General features: G+C 41.2%; 2 protein-coding genes across 2 annotated transcripts in view; one reads left to right on the top strand and one right to left on the bottom strand.

The window, feature by feature from the left end:
* PHC2 (polyhomeotic homolog 2) overlaps positions 1-10,780 on the bottom strand; it is a 50,682-nt gene extending 39,902 nt beyond the window's left edge. Inside the window, exon 1 of the mRNA XM_075277839.1 lies at positions 10,675-10,780. The gene's annotated coding sequence lies outside the window, so the exon portion shown is untranslated. The remainder of the gene's footprint in view (positions 1-10,674) is intronic.
* A 1,756-nt stretch (positions 10,781-12,536) lies between these two features.
* The window catches only part of SLC2A1 (solute carrier family 2 member 1), a 64,073-nt gene continuing 53,215 nt past the window's right edge, over positions 12,537-23,394 (top strand). Inside the window, exon 1 of the mRNA XM_075277843.1 lies at positions 12,537-12,809. Within this exon, the coding sequence (XP_075133944.1) occupies positions 12,723-12,809 (87 nt within the window). The 5' untranslated portion in view covers positions 12,537-12,722. The remainder of the gene's footprint in view (positions 12,810-23,394) is intronic.

Here is a 23,394-nt window from a genome sequence, read left to right as displayed (position 1 = left end):
GCCAGAAAATGGCTGTATTTTATGTTGTATTTTGTGCCTGAAGTGAAGGTTTATTTATGTTTCTGTTTTTTCTGTTTTGCTGCATATTTAGTGTCCCTGTCTTTGTGTGTTTGGGGTCCGCACCTTTGCTGCTACCGAGCTAACTTTCCCACAACATGTATAACTCTGCCAATATATTCCAATACACTTTACAAATGATAGGGTTCAAATACAGACAAAAGCAGACATTACAGAGTCAATTCACACAATAGGACTGAGGGCTCTGCTTGCAAGAGCTTACACTCTATGAGAAGGAGGGGCGGCATCGGAGGTAGCAGGGGCAACATCGGAGGTAGCAGGGGCAACATCGGAGGTAGCAGGAGCGGCATCGGAGGAAACAAGGGCGGCATCGGAAATAGCAGGAGCGGCATCGGAGGAAACAAGGGCGGCATCGGAAATAGCAGGGGCGGCATCGGAGGAAACAAGGGCGGCATCGGAAATAGCAGGGGCGGCATCGGAGGTAACAAGGGCGGCATCGGAAATAGCAGGGGCGGCATCGGAGGAAACAAGGGCGGCATCGGAAATAGCAGGGGCGGCATCGGAGGTAGCAGGGGCGGCGTCGGAAATAGCAGGGGCAACATCAGAGGTAACAAGGGCGGCATCGGAGGTAGCATTGCTTATACAGTGGTCAGACTATTTTGTAATACAGGTTACTGTCACTACACATAAATAAAGCTGTATGAGCCGTCCTGACTCTGTAATATCTCTTTTTGTCTATACTTGAACCTTACACTATGTACAGTGCTGCAGAATATGTCAGCGCTATATAAATACAATGTATTATTATTATTACACCTATTATTACTCTCAGTATACCCGTATAACTCTCTGTATACCTGTATAACTCTGTATACCTGTATAACTATCTGTATACCTGTATAACTCTGTATACCTGTATAACTATCTGTATACCTGTATAACTCTGTATACCTGTATAACTATCTGTATACCTGTATAACTCTGCACACTTGTATAACTCTCTGTATACCTGTATAACTCTGTATACCTGTATAACTATCTGTATACTTGTATAACTCTCTGTATACCTGTATAACTCTGTATACCTGTATAACTATCTGTATACCTGTATAACTCTGTATACCTGTTTAACTCTGTATACCTGTATAACTCTCTGTATACCTGTATAACTCTGTATACCTGTATGACTCTGTATACCTGTATAACTCTCTGTATACCTGTATAACTATCTGTATACCTGTATAACTCTGTATACCTGTATAACTCTCTGTATACCTGTATAACTCTGTATACCTGTATAACTATCTGTATACCTGTATAACTCTGTATACCTGTATAACTCTGTATACCTGTATAACTCTCTGTATACCTGTATAACTCTGTATACCTGTATAACTCTCTGTATACCTGTATAACTCTGTATACCTGTATAAATCTGCACACCTTTATAATTTTCTGTATACCTGTATATGTACAGTGCTGCAGAATATGTCAGCGCTATATAAATACAATGTATTATTATTATTACACCTATTATTACTCTCAGTATACCCGTATAACTCTCTGTATACCTGTATAACTCTGTATACCTGTATAACTATCTGTATACCTGTATAACTCTGTATACCTGTATAACTATCTGTATACCTGTATAACTCTGTATACCTGTATAACTATCTGTATACCTGTATAACTCTGTATACCTGTATAACTATCTGTATACCTGTATAACTCTGTATACCTGTATAACTATCTGTATACTTGTATAACTCTCTGTATACCTGTATAACTCTGTATACCTGTATAACTATCTGTATACCTGTATAACTCTGTATACCTGTTTAACTCTGTATACCTGTATAACTCTCTGTATACCTGTATAACTCTGTATACCTGTATGACTCTGTATACCTGTATAACTCTCTGTATACCTGTATAACTATCTGTATACCTGTATAACTCTGTATACCTGTATAACTCTCTGTATACCTGTATAACTCTGTATACCTGTATAACTATCTGTATACCTGTATAACTCTGTATACCTGTATAACTCTGTATACCTGTATAACTCTCTGTATACCTGTATAACTCTGTATACCTGTATAACTCTCTGTATACCTGTATAACTCTGTATACCTGTATAAATCTGCACACCTTTATAATTTTCTGTATACCTGTATAACTCTGCATACCTGTATAACTCTCTGTACATCTGTATAACTCTGTGTATAACTCTCTGTACACCTGTATAACTCTCTGTATAACTCTGCATACCTGTATAACTCTCTGTATACCTGTATAACTCTGTATACCTGTATAACTCTGTATACCTGTATAACTCTCAGTATACCTGTATGACTCTGTATACCTGTATAACTCTCTGTATACCTGTATAACTATCTGTATACCTGTATAACTCTGTATACCTGTATAACTCTCTGTATACCTGTATAACTCTGTATACCTGTATAACTATCTGTATACCTGTATAACTCTGCACACTTGTATAACTCTCTGTATACCTGTATAACTCTGTATACCTGTATAACTCTCTGTATACCTGTATAACTCTGTATACCTGTATAACTCTGTATACCTGTATAACTCTCTGTATACCTGTATAACTCTGTATACCTGTATAAATCTGCACACCTTTATAATTTTCTGTATACCTGTATAACTCTGCATACCTGTATAACTCTCTGTACATCTGTATAACTCTGTGTATAACTCTCTGTACACCTGTATAACTCTCTGTATAACTCTGCATACCTGTATAACTCTCTGTATACCTGTATAACTCTGTATACCTGTATAACTCTGTATACCTGTATAACTCTCAGTATACCTGTATGACTCTGTATACCTGTATAACTCTCTGTATACCTGTATAACTATCTGTATACCTGTATAACTCTGTATACCTGTATAACTCTCTGTATACCTGTATAACTCTGTATACCTGTATAACTATCTGTATACCTGTATAACTCTGCACACTTGTATAACTCTCTGTATACCTGTATAACTCTGTATACCTGTATAACTCTCTGTATACCTGTATAACTCTGTATACCTGTATAACTCTCTGTATACCTGTATAACTCTCTGTATACCTGTATAACTCTGTATACCTGTATAACTCTGTATACCTGTATAACTCTCTGTATACCTGTATAACTCTGTATACCTGTATAAATCTGCACACCTTTATAATTTTCTGTATACCTGTATAACTCTCTGTACATCTGTATAACTCTGTGTATAACTCTCTGTACACCTGTATAACTCTCTGTATAACTCTGCATACCTGTATAACTCTCAGTATACCTGTATAACTCTGCACACCTGTATAACTCCCTGTATAACTCTCTGTATACTTGTATAACTCTCTGTGCACCTGTATAACTCTCTGTACACCTGTATAACTCCCTGTATAACTCTCTTTACACCTGTATAACTCCCTGTATACCTGTATAACTCTGCACACCTGTATAACTCTCTGTATAATACACCTGTATAACTCTCTGTATGATACATCTGTATAACTCTCTATATAATACACCTGTATAACTTTCTATATAATATACCTGTATAACTCTCTGTATATAATACACCTGTATAACTCTCTATATAATACACCTGTATAACTCTGTATAATACACCTGTATAACTCTCTGTATAATACACCTGTATAACTCTCTGTATAATACACCTGTATAACTCTCTGTATAACTCTGCATACCTGTATAACTCTCAGTATACCTGTATAACTCTCTGTATAACTCTGTATACCTGTATAACTCTGTATACCTGTATAACTCTCTGTATACCTGTATAACTCTGCATACCTGTATAACTCTCTGTACACCTGTATAACTCTCTGTATAACTCTGCATACCTGTATAACTCTCAGTATACCTGTATAACTCTGCACACCTGTATAACTCCCTGTATAACTCTCTGTATACTTGTATAACTCTCTGTGCACCTGTATAACTCTCTGTACACCTGTATAACTCCCTGTATAACTCTCTGTATACTTGTATAACTCTCTGTACACCTGTATAACTCCTTGTATAACTCTCTGTACACCTGTATAACTCCCTGTATACCTGTATAAATCTGCACACCTGTATAACTCTCTGTATGATACATTTGTATAACTCTCTATATAATACACCTGTATAACTTTCTATATAATACACCTGTATAACTCTCTGTATATAATACACCTGTATAACTCTCTATATAATACACCTGTATAACGCTGTATAATACACCTGTATAACTCTCTGTCTAATACACCTGTATAACTCTCTGTATAATACACCTGTATAACTCTCTGTCTAATACACCTGTATAACTCTGTATATAATACACCTGTATAACTCTCTGTATAATACACCTGTATAACTCTGTATATAATACACCTGTATAACTCTCTGTATAATACACCTGTATAACTCTCTATATAATACACCTGTATAACTCTCTGTATAATACACCTGTATAACTCTGTATATAATACACCTGAATAATACTGTATATAATACACCTGTATAACTCTGTATATAATACACCTGTATAACTCTCTGTATAATACACCTGTATAACTCTCTGTATAATACACCTGTATAACTCTCTGTATAACTCTGCATACCTGTATAACTCTCAGTATACCTGTATAACTCTCTGTATAACTCTGTATACCTGTATAACTCTGTATACCTGTATAACTCTCTGTATACCTGTATAACTCTGCATACCTGTATAACTCTCTGTACACCTGTATAACTCTCTGTATAACTCTGCATACCTGTATAACTCTCAGTATACCTGTATAACTCTGCACACCTGTATAACTCCCTGTATAACTCTCTGTATACTTGTATAACTCTCTGTGCACCTGTATAACTCTCTGTACACCTGTATAACTCCCTGTATAACTCTCTGTATACTTGTATAACTCTCTGTACACCTGTATAACTCCTTGTATAACTCTCTGTACACCTGTATAACTCCCTGTATACCTGTATAAATCTGCACACCTGTATAACTCTCTGTATGATACATCTGTATAACTCTCTATATAATACACCTGTATAACTTTCTATATAATACACCTGTATAACTCTCTGTATATAATACACCTGTATAACTCTCTATATAATACACCTGTATAACTCTGTATAATACACCTGTATAACTCTCTGTATAATACACCTGTATAACTCTCTGTATAATACACCTGTATAACTCTCTGTCTAATACACCTGTATAACTCTGTATATAATACACCTGTATAACTCTCTGTATAATACACCTGTATAACTCTGTATATAATACACCTGTATAACTCTCTGTATAATACACCTGTATAACTCTCTATATAATACACCTGTATAACTCTCTGTATAATACACCTGTATAACTCTGTATATAATACACCTGAATAATACTGTATATAATACACCTGTATAACTCTGTATATAATACACCTGTATAACTCTCTGTATAATACACCTGTATAACTCTCTATATAATACACCTGTATAACTCTCTATATAATACACCTGTATAACTCTCTGTATATTACACCTGTATAACTCTCTGTATAATACACCTGTATAACTCTGTATATAATACACCTGTATAACTCTGTATATAATACACCTGAATAATTCTCTATATAATACACCTGTATAATTCTCTGTATAATACACCTGTATAACTCTCTGTATAATACACCTGTATAACTCTCTGTATACCTGTATAACTCACCTGTATAACTCTGTATATAACTCTCTGTATAATAAACCTGTATAACTCTCTGTACACCTGTATAACTCTTTGTACACCTGTATAACTCCCTGTATACCTGTATAACTCTCTGTATAATACACCTGTATAACTCTCTGTATAATACATCTGTATAACTCTCTATATAATACACCTGTATAACTCTGTATATAATACACCTGTATAACTCTCTGTATATAATACACCTGTATAACTCTGTATAATACACCTGTATAACTCTCTGTATAATACACCTGTATAACTCTCTGTATACCTGTATAACTCTGTATATAACTCTCTGTATAATAAACCTGTATAACTCTCTCTATAATACACCTGTATAACTCTGTATATAATACACCTGTTTAACTCTGTATATAATACACCTGTATAACTCTGTATATAATACACCTGTATAACTCTCTGTATAATACACCTGTATAACTCTGTATATAATACACCTGTATAACTCTGTATATAATACACCTGTATAACTCTCTGTATAATACACCTGCATAACTCTGTATAATACACCTGTATAACTCTCTGTATAAAACACCTGTATAACTCTCTGTATAATACACCTGTATAACTCTGTATAATATACCTGTATAACTCTCTGTATAATACACCTGTATAACTCTCTATATAATACACCTGTATAACTCTGTATAATACACCTGTATAACTCTCTGTATAATACACCTGTATAACTCTCTGTATAATACACCTGTATAACTCTCTGTATAACTCTGCATACCTGTATAACTCTCAGTATACCTGTATAACTCTCTGTATAACTCTGTATACCTGTATAACTCTGTATACCTGTATAACTCTCTGTATACCTGTATAACTCTGCATACCTGTATAACTCTCTGTACACCTGTATAACTCTCTGTATAACTCTGCATACCTGTATAACTCTCAGTATACCTGTATAACTCTCTGTATAACTCTGTATACCTGTATAACTCTGTATACCTGTATAACTCTCTGTATACCTGTATAACTCTGCATACCTGTATAACTCTCTGTACACCTGTATAACTCTCTGTATAACTCTGCACACCTGTATAACTCCCTGTATAACTCTCTGTATACTTGTATAACTCTCTGTACACCTGTATAACTCCCTGTACACCTGTATAACTCCCTGTATATCTGTATAAATCTGCACACCTGTATAACTCTCTGTATGATACATCTGTATAACTCTCTATATAATACACCTGTATAACTTTCTATATAATACACCTGTATAACTCTCTGTATATAATACACCTGTATAACTCTCTGTATAATACACCTGTATAACTCTGTATAATACACCTGTATAACTCTCTGTATAATACACCTGTATAACTCTCTGTATAATACACCTGTATAACTTTCTATATAATATACCTGTATAACTCTCTGTATATAATACACCTGTATAACTCTCTATATAATACACCTGTATAACTCTGTATAACTCTCTGTATAATACACCTGTATAACTCTCTGTATAATACACCTGTATAACTCTCTGTCTAATACACCTGTATAACTCTGTATATAATACACCTGTATAACTGTATATAATACACCTGTATAACTCTGTATATAATACACCTGTATAACTCTCTGTATAATACACCTGTATAACTCTGTATATAATACACCTGTATAACTCTCTGTATAATACACCTGTATAACTCTGTATATCATACACCTGAATAACACTGTATATAATACACCTGTATAACTCTGTATATAATACACCTGTATAACTCTCTGTATAATACACCTGTATAACTCTCTGTATAATACACCTGTATAACTCTCTATATAATACACCTGTATAACTCTCTATATAATACACCTGTATAACTCTGTATATAATACACCTGTATAACTCTCTGTATAATACACCTGTATAACTCTGTATATAATACACCTGTATAACTCTCTGTATAATACACCTGTATAACTCTGTATATAATACACCTGTATAACTCTCTATATAATACACCTGTATAATTCTCTGTATATAATACACCTGTATAACTCTCTGTATAATACACCTGTATAACTCTCTATATAATACACCTGTATAACTCTGTATATAATACACCTGTATAACTCTCTATATAATACACCTGTATAACTCTCTGTATATAATACACCTGTATAACTCTCTGTATAATACACCTGTATAACTCTCTATATAATACACCTGTATAACTCTGTATATAATACACCTGTATAACTCTCTATATAATACACCTGTATAACTCTCTGTATATAATACACCTGTATAACTCTCTGCATAATACACCTGTATAACTCTGTATATAATACACCTGTATAACTCTGTATATAATACACCTGTATAACTCTCTATATAATACACCTGTATAACTCTCTGTATAATACACCTGTATAACTCTGTATATAATACACCCGTATAACTCTGTATATAATACACCTGTATAACTCTCTATATAATACACCTGTATAACTCTCTGTATAATACACCTGTATAACTCTCCGTATAATACACCTGTATAACTCTCTGTATATAATACACCTGTATAACTCTCTGTATAACACACCTGTATAACTCTCTATATAATACACCTGTATAACTCTGTATATAATACACCTGTATAACTCTCTATATAATACACCTGTATAACTCTCTGTATAATACACCTGTATAACTCTGTATATAATACACCTGTATAACTCTGTATATAATACACCTGTATAACTTTCTATATAATACACCTGTATAACTCTCTGTATATAATACACCTGTATATCTCTCTGTATAATACACCTGTATAACTCTCTGTATACCTGTATAACTCACCTGTATAACTCTGTATATAACTCTCTGTATAATAAACCTGTATAACTCTCTCTATAATACACCTGTATAACTCTGTATATAATACACCTGTTTAACTCTGTATATAATACACCTGTATAACTCTGTATATAATACACCTGTATAACTCTCTGTATAATACACCTGTATAACTCTCTGTATAATACACCTGTATAACTCTCTGTATAATACACCTGTATAACTCTGTATATAATACACCTGTACAACTCTGTATATAATACACCTGTATAACTCTCTGTATAATACACCTGTATAACTCTCTGTATAATACACCTGTATAACTCTGTATAATATACCTGTATAACTCTCTGTATAATACACCTGTATAACTCTCTGTATACCTGTATAACTCACTTTTATAACTCTGTATATAACTCTCTGTATACCTGTATAACTCACCTGTATAACTCTGTATATAACTCTCTGTATAATAAACCTGTATAACTCTCTCTATAATACACCTGTATAACTCTGTATATAATACACCTGTTTAACTCTGTATATAATACACCTGTATAACTCTGTATAATACACCTGTATAACTCTGTATAACACACCTGTATAACTCTGTATAATACACCTGTATAACTCTCTGTATAATACACCTGTATATCTCTCTGTATAATACACCTGTATAACTCTGTATATAATACACCTGTATAACTCTCTGTATATAATACACCTGTATAACTCTCTGTATAATACACCTGTATAACTCTCTGTATAATACATCTGTATAACTCTCTGTATAATACACCTGTATAACTCTCTGTATAATACACCTGTATAACTCTGTATAATATACCTGTATAACTCTCTGTATAATACACCTGTATAACTCTCTGTATACCTGTATAACTCACTTGTATAACTCTGTATATAACTCTCTGTCTAATACACCTGTATAACTCTGTATAATACACCTGTATAACTCTGTATATAATACACCTGTATAACTCTGTATAACACACCTGTATAACTCTGTATAATACACCTGAATTACTCTCTGTATAATACGCCTGTATATCTCTCTGTATAATACACCTGTATAACTCTGTATATAATACACCTGTATAACTCTGTATATAATACACCTGTATAACTCTCTGTATATAATACACCTGTATAACTCTCTGTATAATACATCTGTATAACTCTCTGTATAACACACCTGTATAACTCTGTATATAATACACCTGTATAACTCTGTATAATACACCTGTATAACTCTCTGTCTAATACACCTGTATAACTCTCTGTATAATACACCTGTATAACTCTCTGTATAATACACCTGTATAACTCTCTGTATAATACACCTGTATAACTCTGTATATAATACACCTGTATAACTCTCTGTATAATACACCTGTATAACTCTCTGTCTAATACACCTGTATAACTCTCTGTATAATACACCTGTATAACTCTCTGTATAATACACCTGTATAACTCTCTGTATAATACACCTGTATAACTCTCTGTATAATACACCTGTATAACTCTGTATATAACTCTCTATATAATACACCTGTATAACTCTCTGTATAACACACCTGTATAACTCTGTATATAATACACCTGTATAACTCTCTGTATATAATACACCTGTATAACTCTCTGTATAATACACCTGTATAACTCTATATAATACACCTGTATAACACTATATACCTGCACATGGTTATATCTCTGCCCACCTTCCCTTCAGTATACGAGCATACGGTATTACCTGGTGTCGGCGCTGTGCACACTCAGCTCTGCTGCATCTGGGCTCCTGTGTGCGGCGGAATGTGTTGCTCTGGAGGTGCTGGGCCTGGGCAGTGCGCGGCCCTGACTGGAGCTGAGCTCAGGTAACGGGGAGGCGGCTGCTAACGGCTCCTTCTGTGACGTCCAGCTTAACGGGCTAAGTCGGTGAGGGGGCGGCAGTGACGGTGCGGAGCGTCTCTCACCGGTCCCGGCGCCCTCAGCATCCCGCCTCCAGCAGCTTTTGTTCTGCTCAATGAGCGCACACATCCCGGGCACAGCAGCCTCAGCTCCACACCATTATCATGTTACCTAGCAACAACCAATCAGGGGCGGCCTGACTGCACAGCGTGTCCTGAGGGAGCGTCAGTCACCGTATCCGGACACCGGGGCCACACAACGGAGGGGAGACCGGGACACATAACGGAGGGGAGACCGGGGCCACACAACGGAGGGGAGACCGGGGCACACAACGGAGGGGAGACCGGGACACACAACGGAGGGGAGACCGGGACACATAACGGAGGGGAGACCGGGGCCACACAACGGAGGGGAGACCGGGGCACACAACGGAGGGGAGACCGGGACACACAACGGAGGGGAGACCGGGACACACAACGGAGGGGACACCGGGGCCACATAACGGAGGGGACACCGGGGCCACATAACGGAGGGGAGACCGGGACACATAACGGAGGGGAGACCGGGACACATAACGGAGGGGAGACCAGGAAAACATAACAGAAGACGGGCAAAGGCGGGGACCGTAACTGAAGCGATCCCAGTGCTACGTGATAGGACACAGCGCCCCATAGCAGTGCAGGCAGTGTTATGTATCTGCTTGTGACTAACTGGCTGACATTAGTATACTCTGCCTCTAAGGAAGGATTGATATACAGAGATACTATAAGGAGGGAGGATGTATATGTACATAGTGATAGCTGGAGAACAAATGTATACAGAGATATTATAGAGAGGAGGAATATATATATATATAGATACAGGGGGGAGAGATATATCCAGAGATATTGTAGGGCGGTGTTCTATGGAGGAATACATATACAATGTTACCAGAGAGATATAAAGTAGGATGATAGGGATCAGGTATATGAGGAGATATTGTAGGGAGTGGTAAATATGTAGGCTTGTGTTTGGGAAGAGGGATATATACTGCAAAATTATAGGATGGAGATATATATAAATGGGATGGAAGTAAAGGAAGGAGGAATATATACAGCAATACTATAGTGAGGAGGGATATGTTTAGCGATTCTATAGGGAAGGGGTATATAGAGCAATACTATAGAGAGGGAGATAAATGCAGTGAGATAAAGATGGGATATTACAGGGAGAATATGATGTACATGGTTATTATAGAGAGGGACAGATGGGCTGGGATACAGATGCACGAAGCCCCCACTATATAATCTGTTACAGCCCCCAACCATAATGTAATGTTTATAGTACTGGTTGCTGGATATTGGGAAGAGACACCTCATGGGCCCCTTATGGCTTATGGGCCCCGGTGTAACTACACTCTCTGCACCCCCTCAAGTTATGCCCTTATTGTAGTGAAAGGGGTGTGTTCAGGAATAATATGGGGATATACAGGGTTATATACGCTATGCAGTAACATTATAGGGAGGAGGAATATACACGGGGATGTTATAGGGAGATAGAATAAATATAAGCATAATATATCTTGCAGGGATATAATAGGGGTATAAACAATAATACTATAGAGAGGGGCACATATAGGGATAATATGGGGAACGTATTCTACAGAGGGATACTTTGGGAGAAACTCGTAATAATACAAGGTCATGTGTAGGGGCCATAAGAAAATAACGGGTCAGTGTGCTAGCGGTTATAGGCACGGCTAACACAACGACAATGCACACACACTCATGTACATAGGGGCTTATTAGAGGGAGGGACAGATATACAGGAATATTATGGGGATCTATGGGATGAGAGAGGCTACAGAGATATTAGGAGGCAGATATACAGGAATATCACAAGGAAGGGGCTGATATACCGTGATCTGTGGGAAGGGGTGGAGTAAGTAACGGGAGGAGGAGGATGAATGTCATTGGAACCATCAAGAAGGAGACAGAGAGTAGGAGGAAATACAGGGAAGGACCAGAGGAGGCTGAAGCCTAGAGAGCTCGGAAGACATTAGAGTGAGGAAAGAGAATCAGAGGCAGGAAAGGAGCATCCAGGTATCTCCTGTGTTCCTTATTGCCCTCTCAAGATGACTGAAACCGAGGAGAAGGAGCCCACCCCCAAACCTGCTGCCAATGAGAGCACTAGCCTGGTCCATGGACCTGGGGAGAAGAAGGTAAGAGGAGAAACGTGCCCAGTGTCTCGTGTGATACTGTATGTATAATGTCACATACTGTACTTATAGAGGCACGTACTGTATCTAAGTCACACCATATCTATAGAGTCACATGGTATCTAAAATATTATACTGTATCTATAGAATCACATACTGTATCTAAAATGTTATACAGTATCTATAGAGTCCTGCATTGTATATATAATGTCACATTGTACCTACAGAGTGCCATACTGTACCTATAGCGTCACAGACTATCTATAATGTCACGTCACATTTCTTATATAGCTCATCGTGTCACATACTGCATCTATAGTGTCACACGTGACCTTGGATTTCAGCACCTAAACACATCTTTAATGCTGCTCACTTATATAGTAATATGTATGAGATAATAATGTAAAGTATCCATATTATTACAGTATATTACACTCCTCTTACATCCAATGTCCCTAGTCAGATATTACACTACATCTCTACACCCCCTTGTCTATATTCTGTAGGTAAGTTCCTGACACACCCGACCTAAGCTCTTTATGTGTGGTAATTTATCTATACTAGGTCGTATATGGAGCTATAATTGGGCACATCAGGGAGTAACTATAGGCATCTGTATAGAGAGCAGTTACTGAATACCTGATACTACTGTATACAGCCACTCGGTACTATACTACCCATCTATGGATACCCAGCTGCTGTATCTAACCTACACCTGCTGCATGCGTGAGGCTGTTTATCCTGTCATACTACCACCATTCTGCTGAGACGCTGTATCTAATCCTACCATGTGTAATACTGTATGCCGAACATCAGCAAAGAGGGAAGATAGGTGTGTATGAGAAGGTAAGAGGGTCTGTCATAGGGATGAGGGCATTGATGTGTACTGTGTGAATGTGTGAAAGGGTCAGTGATGAGTAGAGTAAGAGATGTGTTAGTTAGAGATGTGTCATAGGTCCAGTCACTGATGAAAGGAGTGAGGTAGTAGAGGGTCAGGCACACATAGGGAGGAGGTTATGATGGTGTGAGAGGTTTCACTGGAGAAGAGGGCGGGTGAGTGAGATGGATGTGGCTGTGAGCGGGGCAGTAGAGGAGTTGCAGGTTAGTGGGGAGTACATGACAGTCAGTGGTGATGCAATGGTCAGAATGTGAGTAGGTGTGAATAAGGGTATAAGAGGTTCAGAGTGCAGGTGGGTGGGATGTATGAGAATGTGAGAGGAAAACTGTTACAAGTAAGCTATATGAGGGTATGAGAGGGTCACAGTGCAGGTAGGTGAGGTGTATGGGATAGTGGCAATGCGGGTAGATGTGGTATGAGAGGGTCACAGTGCATGTACATGTGGTATATGAGGGTATGAGAGGGTGACCGTGCAGGTAGATGTGGTATATGAGGGTATGAGAGGGTTACAGTGTACGTACATATGGTATATGAGGGTATGAGAGGGTCACAGTGTACGTACATGTGGTATATGAGGGTATGAGAGAGTCACAGTGCAGGTAGGTGAGGTGTATGGGATAGTGGCAATGCGGGTAGATGTGGTATGAGAGGGTCACAGTGCACTAACATGTGGTATATGAGGTTATGAGAGGGTGACCGTGCAAGTAGATGTGGTATATGAGTGTATGAGAGGATTACAGTGTACGTACATGTGGTATATGAGTGTATGAGAGGGTCACAGCACAGGTAGATGTGGTATATGAGGGTACGAGAGGGTCACAGTGCAAGTACATGTGGTATACGAGCATATGAGAGGGTCACAGTTCAGGTAGATGTGGTATATGAGGGTATGAGAGAGTCACAGTGCACGTACATGTGGTATATGAGGGTACGAGAGGGTCACAGTGCAGGTACATGTGGTATACGAGCGTATGAGAGGGTCACAGTGCAGGGAGATGTGGTATATGAGGGTATGAAAGGGTCACAGTGCACGTACATGTGGTATATGAGGGTATGAGAGGTTCACAGTGCAGGTACATGTGATATATGAGGGTATGAGAGAGTCACAGTGCAGGTAGATGAGGTATATGAGGGTATGAGAGAGCCACAGTGCAGGTACATGTGGTATATGAGGGTATGAGAGAGTCACAGTGCAGGTAGATGTAATATATGAGGGTATGAGAGAGTCACAGTGCACGTACATGTGGTATATGAGGGTACGAGAGGGTCACAGTGCACGTACATGTGGTATATGAGGGTATGAGAGTCACAGTGCAGGTAGATGTGGTATATGAGGGTATGAGAGAGTCACAGTGCAGATAGATGTGGTATATGAGGGTATAAGAGGGTCACAGTGCAGGTAGATGTGGTATATGAGGGTATGAGAGAGTCACAGTGCAGGTAGATGTAATACATGAGGGTATGAGAGAGTCACAGTGCACGTACATGTGGTATATGAGGGTACGAGAGGGTCACAGTGCACGTACATGTGGTATATGAGGGTATGAGAGTCACAGTGCAGGTAGATGTCGTATATGAGGGTATGAGAGAGTCACAGTGCAGGTAGATGTGGTATATGAGGGTATGAGAGGGTCACAGTGCAGGTACATGTGGTATATGAGGGTATGAGAGGGTCACAGTGCAGGTACATGTGGTATATGAGTGTATGAGAGGGTCACAGTGCAGGTACATGTGGTATATGAGGGTATGAGAGGGTCACAGTGCAGGTACATGTGGTATATAAGGGTATGAGAGAGTCACAGTGCAGGTAGATGTGGTATATGAGGGTATGAGAGGGTCACAGTGCAGGTACATGTGGTATATAAGGGTATGAGAGAGTCACAGTGCAGGTAGATGTGGTATATGAGGGTATGAGAGGGTCACAGTGCAGGTACATGTGGTATATGAGTGTATGAGAGGGTCACAGTGCAGGTACATGTGGTATATGAGAGTATGAGAGAGTCACAGTGAATAACCAAAACCAAAATTCAGTAGCATATAAGTAAGGGACGTGGCAAGTAAGAAGGGGAGTGTCCTAAAATAACTTTTCAATAATTGTAATCAAGTAAAATGATCAATTAATTAAATAGTATAGATGAGGACCAATCTTGATTCAGAAGATGAGAGAATGAAGAATCATGCTTCCACAATACAAAAAATGGATATTTTATTGAAGAAAATCACACAGAATCACACAATGCGTTTCGGGCGTGCGTTCACCCTTTCTCAAGTGCAGATTTCTGAATCAAGATTGGTCCTCATCTATACTATCATATACACACTTGGTGTTACGGAATCAGTTGCATGTTCCTTAGGGGTAACCCTCTACCAAAATTGGTTCTGACACCAGATGAGCCTTTCTTACCATTATCTGTTTTTTTCCCTTGATTGATTTACACTATGGGGCGCTCATTGTCCTTGTCTCTTCTATTTATCTCAGCAATTAATTACATAGATTTTTACTTAGGTCATAATCACTCAGCCCTAGGTCACAGTGCAGGTAGGCGATGTGTATGAGGGTATGAGAGGGTCACAGTGATTAATTGAAACCAAAATCCAGTGGAATATAAATAGATGGAGTGTCCTAAAATAATCATTCATTAATTGGAATTAAGGCAAAAAGGTCAATTAATTAATCAGATTTTGACTTAGGTGATAATGACCCAGCCCTAGGTTACAGTGCAGGTAGGTGAAGTGTATGTGGGTATGAGAGGGTCGCAGTGAAGGTAAATGAGATGTATAAGAGGTTCATGGTGCAGGTAGGTGAGATGTATGTGCACAGGGGTGTGAGAGGGTCACAGTGCAGGTAGGTGAGGTGTACCAGAGGGTCACAGTGCAGGTAGGTGAGGTGTATGAGAGGGTCACGGTGCAGGTAGGTGAGGTGTACCAGAGGATCACGGTGCAGGTAGGTGAGGTGTATGAGAGGGTCACGGTGCAGGTAGGTGAGGTGTATGAGAGGGTCACGGTGCAGGTAGGTGAGGTGTACCAGAGGGTCACGGTGCAGGTAGGTGAGGTGTATGAGAGGGTCACGGTGCAGGTAGGTGAGGTGTATGAGAGGGTCACGGTGCAGGTAGGTGAGGTGTATGAGAGGGTCACGGTGCAGGTAGGTGAGGTGTATGAGAGGGTCACGGTGCAGGTAGGTGAGGTGTATGAGAGGGTCACGGTGCAGGTAGGTGAGGTGTATGAGAGGGTCACGGTGCAGGTAGGTGAGGTGTATGAGAGGGTCACGGTGCAGGTAGGTGAGGTGTATGAGAGGGTCACGGTGCAGGTAGGTGAGGTGTATGAGAGGGTCACGGTGCAGGTAGGTGAGGTGTATGAGAGGGTCACGGTGCAGGTAGGTGAGGTGTATGAGAGGGTCACGGTGCAGGTAGGTGAGGTGTATGAGAGGGTCACGGTGCAGGTAGGTGAGGTGTATGAGAGGGTCACGGTGCAGGTAGGTGAGGTGTATGAGAGGGTCACGGTGCAGGTAGCTGAGGTGTATGAGAGGGTCACGGTGCAGGTAGGTGAGGTGTATGAGAGGGTCACGGTGCAGGTAGGTGAGGTGTATGAGAGGGTCACGGTGCAGGTAGGTGAGGTGTATGAGAGGGTCACGGTGCAGGTAGGTGAGGTGTATGAGAGGGTCACGGTGCAGGTAGGTGAGGTGTATGAGAGGGTCACGGTGCAGGTAGGTGAGGTGCATGAGAGGGTCACGGTGCAGGTAGGTGAGGTGCATGAGAGGGTCACGGTGCAGGTAGGTGAGGTGCATGAGAGGGTCACGGTGCAGGTAGGTGAGGTGTATGAGAGGGTCACGGTGCAGGTAGGTGAGGTGCATGAGAGGGTCACGGTACAGGTAGGTGAGGTGCATGAGAGGGTCACGGTGCAGGTAGGTGAGGTGCATGAGAGGGTCACGGTGCAGGTAGGTGAGGTGTATGAGAGGGTCACGGTGCAGGTAGGTGAGGTGTATGAGAGGGTCACGGTGCAGGTAGGTGAGGTGTATGAGAGGGTCACGGTGCAGGTAGGTGAGGTGTATGAGAGGGTCACGGTGCAGGTAGGTGAGGTGTATGAGAGGGTCACGGTGCAGGTAGGTGAGGTGTATGAGAGGGTCACGGTGCAGGTAGGTGAGGTGTATGAGAGGGTCACGGTGCAGGTAGGTGAGGTGTATGAGAGAGTCACGGTGCAGGTAGGTGAGGTGTATGAGAGGGTCACGGTGCAGGTAGGTGAGGTGTATGAGAGGGTCACGGTACAGGTAGGTGAGGTGTATGAGAGGGTCACGGTGCAGGTAGGTGAGGTGTATGAGAGGGTCACGGTGCAGGTAGGTGAGGTGTATGAGAGGGTCACGTTGCAGGTAGGTGAGGTGTATGAGAGGGTTACGGTGCAGGTAGGTGAGGTGTATGAGAGGGTCACGGTGCAGGTAGGTGAGGTGTATGAGAGGGTCACGGTGCAGGTAGGTGAGGTGTATGAGAGGGTCACGGTGCAGGTAGGTGAGGTGTATGAGAGGGTCACGGTGCAGGTAGGTGAGGTGTATGAGAGGGTTATGGTGCAGGTAGGTGAGGTGTATGAGAGGGTCACGGTGCAGGTAGGTGAGGTGTATGATGGGGTCACAGTGCAGGTAGGTGAATGATGGTGTAAGAAGTTCAGAAAGTGGGTAGGTGATATGTATCCGGGTATAAGACGGTCAGAGCGTGGTTGTTGCTCGGGTGGTCTTTCTCCTCTGTTCTCTGTGCTTATACACCCCGGACCCCGGACCCTGCGCCTCCTCCGTCCCCTGCATTACCATTACTGCAGTAGTGCTGGATATAAGATGATAAAGCCAAACTGCGCCGCAGGCGATGAGTCACAAAGCACAAGTCAGGAGATAAGGGAGGATAGTGGAGGGGGAGGTGGCGACTCTGTGACTCTGTGTGTCCCTCCAGTCCGGATTTTCACTGTCTATCATAGCTGACCTTTAAGAAAATGGCGCAGGAATTGTAATGTGTGTTGTTGTTCGGAGCTGTCCATCTATTCCAGGGTGGGGGGCTTCACCCTGAACACTCAGTCACACCTCCTGCCCATGTCCTCAGGGGGTCCATGTATTGTGTAGTAGTCTGGAGGGGAGGGGGGCACTCATGCACCTGTGGTTGCGCCGTACAGGCAGTGATTTATTGGGTGGAGGTCTCTGTGCTCATTCATGTATACGCCATATATGTTGTGATGTCTTCTCTCCAGTCGGGTGGTACACACGGGGTTAAGCGGGCGACCAGCGCAGCCTGGAGACGGCTACAAGCCTCCTATATGATGCCTGGCATGTAGGCACGTAGACATTTCCATGGGAACAGTGATGTGGCAGGAAAGCACAGTGACGGAGAATGACATCCTCCCCGTAGTCCGGGCACCGATTGGCTGATACTTGTGTATTGATCCTCGGATGGCGCCGTCACACCCTCTGTATTACATTATATATCACCAGTATATGACGTCTCACCCCATCACCCTGGAGATAAGGCAAGGTCACAGGGCAAGGACACGCCAACATCTTACACTAAAACCTCAAAATCTCTACAAATACTGCACAGAATGCCTAGAAAACACACAAGAAGCCAGAAACCCCCTCCCCCATTGTGTACTGGAAAAACATCGCCTGATGGGGAAGTAGTGCTGTGTAGTGCTCTCAGAAACCGGGGTACACTTGCTCCAAGAAGACAATATTACACATGATAGGCTTAGATACAGCAGCTCAACAGACAGTACCATATGATCAGATTAGATACACCGCTCAGCAGACAGTATCACACAGGATAAGATTAGATACACCGCTCAGACAGTATCACACATGATAGGATTAGATACACAGCTCAGACAGTATCACACATGATAGGATTAGATACACATCAAGCAGTATCACACATGATAGGATTAGATACACAGCTCAGACAGTATCACACATGATAGGATTAGATACACCGCTCAGACAGTATCACACATGATAGGATTAGATACACAGCTCAGACAGTATCACACATGATAGGATTAGATACACCGCTCAGACAGTATCACACATGATAGGATTAGATACACAGCTCAGACAGTATCACACATGATAGGATTAGATACACCGCTCAGACAGTATCACACATGATAGGATTAGATACACCGCTCAGACAGTATCACACATGATAGGATTAGATACACAGCTCAGACAGTATCACACATGATAGGATTAGATACACATCAAGCAGTATCACACATGATAGGATTAGATACACAGCTCAGACAGTATCACACATGATAGGATTAGATACACCGCTCAGACAGTATCACACATGATAGGATTAGATACACAGCTCAGACAGTATCACATATGATAGGATTAGATACACCGCTCAGACAGTATCACACATGATAGGATTAGATACACAGCTCAGACAGTATCACACATGATAGGATTAGATACACATCAAGCAGTATCACACATGATAGGATTAGATACACAGCTCAGACAGTATCACACATGATAGGATTAGATACACCGCTCAGACAGTATCACACATGATAGGATTAGATACACAGCTCAGACAGTATCACACATGATAGGATTAGATACACCGCTCAGACAGTATCACACATGATAGGATTAGATACACAGCTCAGACAGTATCACACATGATAGGATTAGATACACCGCTCAGACAGTATCACACATGATAGGATTAGATACACAGCTCAGACAGTATCACACATGATAGGATTAGATACACCGCTCAGACAGTATCACACATGATAGGATTAGATACACAGCTCAGACAGTATCACACATGATAGGATTAGATACACCGCTCAGACAGTATCACACATGATAGGATTAGATACACAGCTCAGACAGTATCACACATGATAGGATTAGATACACATCAAGCAGTATCACACATGATAGGATTAGATACACAGCTCAGACAGTATCACACATGATAGGATTAGATACACCGCTCAGACAGTATCACACATGATAGGATTAGATACACAGCTCAGACAGTATCACACATGATAGGATTAGATACACCGCTCAGACAGTATCACACATGATAGGATTAGATACACAGCTCAGACAGTATCACACATGATAGGATTAGATACACATCAAGCAGTATCACACATGATAGGATTAGATACACAGCTCAGACAGTATCACACATGATAGGATTAGATACACCGCTCAGACAGTATCACACATGATAGGATTAGATACACAGCTCAGACAGTATCACACATGATAGGATTAGATACACCGCTCAGACAGTATCACACATGATAGGATTAGATACACAGCTCAGACAGGATCACACATGATAGGATTAGATACACAGCTCAGACAGTATCACACAGGATAGGATTAGATACACAGCTCAGACAGTATCACACATGATAGGATTAGATACACAGCTCAGACAGTATCACACATGATAGGATTAGATACACAGCTCAGACAGTATCACACATACATACTATGTGAATGAGCCCTTAGGGTCTGAACATAAAAGTAAAACAAAAGAAAAAACCTTTTCAAAAGTATAATAAAAACACAGCGGGTAGGAAAAAAAGTGGGGGGGCCAGGGGCGAGAGGAGGTGAAGTGGGCCAGTGGGGCGCAAGGTGGGGGTCCATGGGTGCACTGGTGTTGGACGGACCCGCTGCGCCCACAAGGCAAAGGCGGGGGTGCCGGGGCGGCACTGCAGGTTGGGCATGCAAGGGGTGAGGGGGCCACGGACGAAGTCACAGGTATAGCTAGAGTTATATAAATCTGGTATTGCCGTGATTGTAATAACCCGCAGAATACAGGTCATTTTTACCACACAGTGAACACTATAACAATTAAACCACCTCATTCAGAAAATTTTTTCAGCATCCCAGTATATTGTACAGGATATTACACAAATCCATCAATGTCACATAATCAATAACAACAAAGCAACACAAATCAATACCCAACCCTGAGGAGCTGATCAGTCCCATATAATGTATGGCATACATCATTCACACCCAATGTGTAATTAAAATCTAATAAAAAATACAATAAAGCCCCCCCCCAATAACCTGTCACTAGACCACAATACCACACACCATTCAGCCCAAATCACTCCCATCCAGTAGTGACAGAATTGTGTTACCCCTTACCCCAAAGAATACCGACATAACAATATCAATGATGTTCTCAGCTCAACTTTTATTAAATAATAATCCTCTAACAATAATGATATCAATGGTGTCAAGCCCGGGGTAGGTTAAGACTAAAAGTGCCCCCATGTTTATTGCCTTATATCAAAAATAGATTAATTATAATTAGAAAATGCTATCCTAAGCCCATCACCAGGATAATGGAAACCACAGACTTAAAGGGATCCTTTTATTGGATACCCTTTTTTTCTCGATCACACATAGGAATAGCCTTAAGAAAGACTAGTCTTATCCTACCTTTAGATGTCTTCTTCGCGCCACCGTTCAGCAGAAATCCAGGTTTTGTTTGATATGCAAATGAGTTCTTTTGCAGCACTGGGGGCGGGCCCCAGCGCTCAAACAGCAGTCCCCAATGCTGCGAGAGAACTCTCCATCTTGTTCTGGAACGGCCTCTCTGCGCGTCTTCTTCCGTCCTGGGTTTCAATCTTCAAGGCCTCAGGCAGAGCTGACTGCGCATGTCCGGGCCACAAGAAAATGGCCGCTTACACCACCTTACTGTGTAAGCAGCCATTTTCTTGTTGCCTGGGCATGCGCAGTCGGCTCTGCCTGAGGCCTTGAAGATTGAAACCCAGGACAGAAGACGACACAGGGAGAGGCCGCTCCAGAAGAAGATGGAGGCATCGTTGTCGAGAACTCATTAGCATACCGAAGAAAACCGGGATTTCTGCTGAACGGCGGCGCAGAGAAGACATCTGAAGGTAGGCTATCCCTACGTGTTATCGAGAAAAAAAGGGTTTCCAATGATAGAATCCCTTAAAAGGGTTTTTTCTGACCAAAAATATTGCTGACTAGAGATGAGCGAACACTGTTCGGATCAGCCGATCCGAACAGCACACTCCCATAGAAATGAATGGAAGCACCTGGCACGCAGACTTTGCCAGCGGCCGGCCGCTTAACCCCCCGCGTGCCGGCCGCTTCCATTCATTTCTATGGGAGCGTGCTGTATGCATGCTGTTCGGAACGGCTGTTCCAAACTGTTCACTCATCTCTATTGCTGACCTATCCTAACAATGGATCACCAGTATTAGATTAGTGAGGGTCCGACACCCGGAACAGACAGCTCTATTCTCTATTTAGTGGCCAGATCAGGTACTGCAGATCAGCGTCCATTTAACTGAATGGGAAGCTGCAGTTCTGCCACTGCACAGAGAACAGCGCTATCTGCATCCTGCTCCATTCTCTGTGTAACAACTTATCAATGGGGTCACTGATGGGATGAGAACTACGGGAAGCTTGTGCACAGACATGTTGGGAACAAGTCTTCATGCTTTGCCAAATATATAAGGAATATAAATGCTGCTAAAATGGAGGGATGGGAGCGACTGGTGGTCTTCAGAAGTTGTACAGAGGTGGGGCCACACGGTGGCTCAGTGGTTAGCACTGCAGCCTTGCAGCGCTGGAGTCCTGGTGTTCAAATCCCGCCAAGGGCATAAAACCATCTGCAAGGAGTTTGTATGTTCTCCCCG

This window comes from Leptodactylus fuscus, chromosome 6 (genome assembly GCF_031893055.1).
Source record: "Leptodactylus fuscus isolate aLepFus1 chromosome 6, aLepFus1.hap2, whole genome shotgun sequence".
Classification (NCBI taxonomy): Eukaryota; Metazoa; Chordata; class Amphibia; order Anura; family Leptodactylidae; genus Leptodactylus; species Leptodactylus fuscus.
The sequence above is the reverse complement of the archived record's forward strand: the minus strand, read 5'-3'. Positions and strand labels throughout refer to the sequence as shown.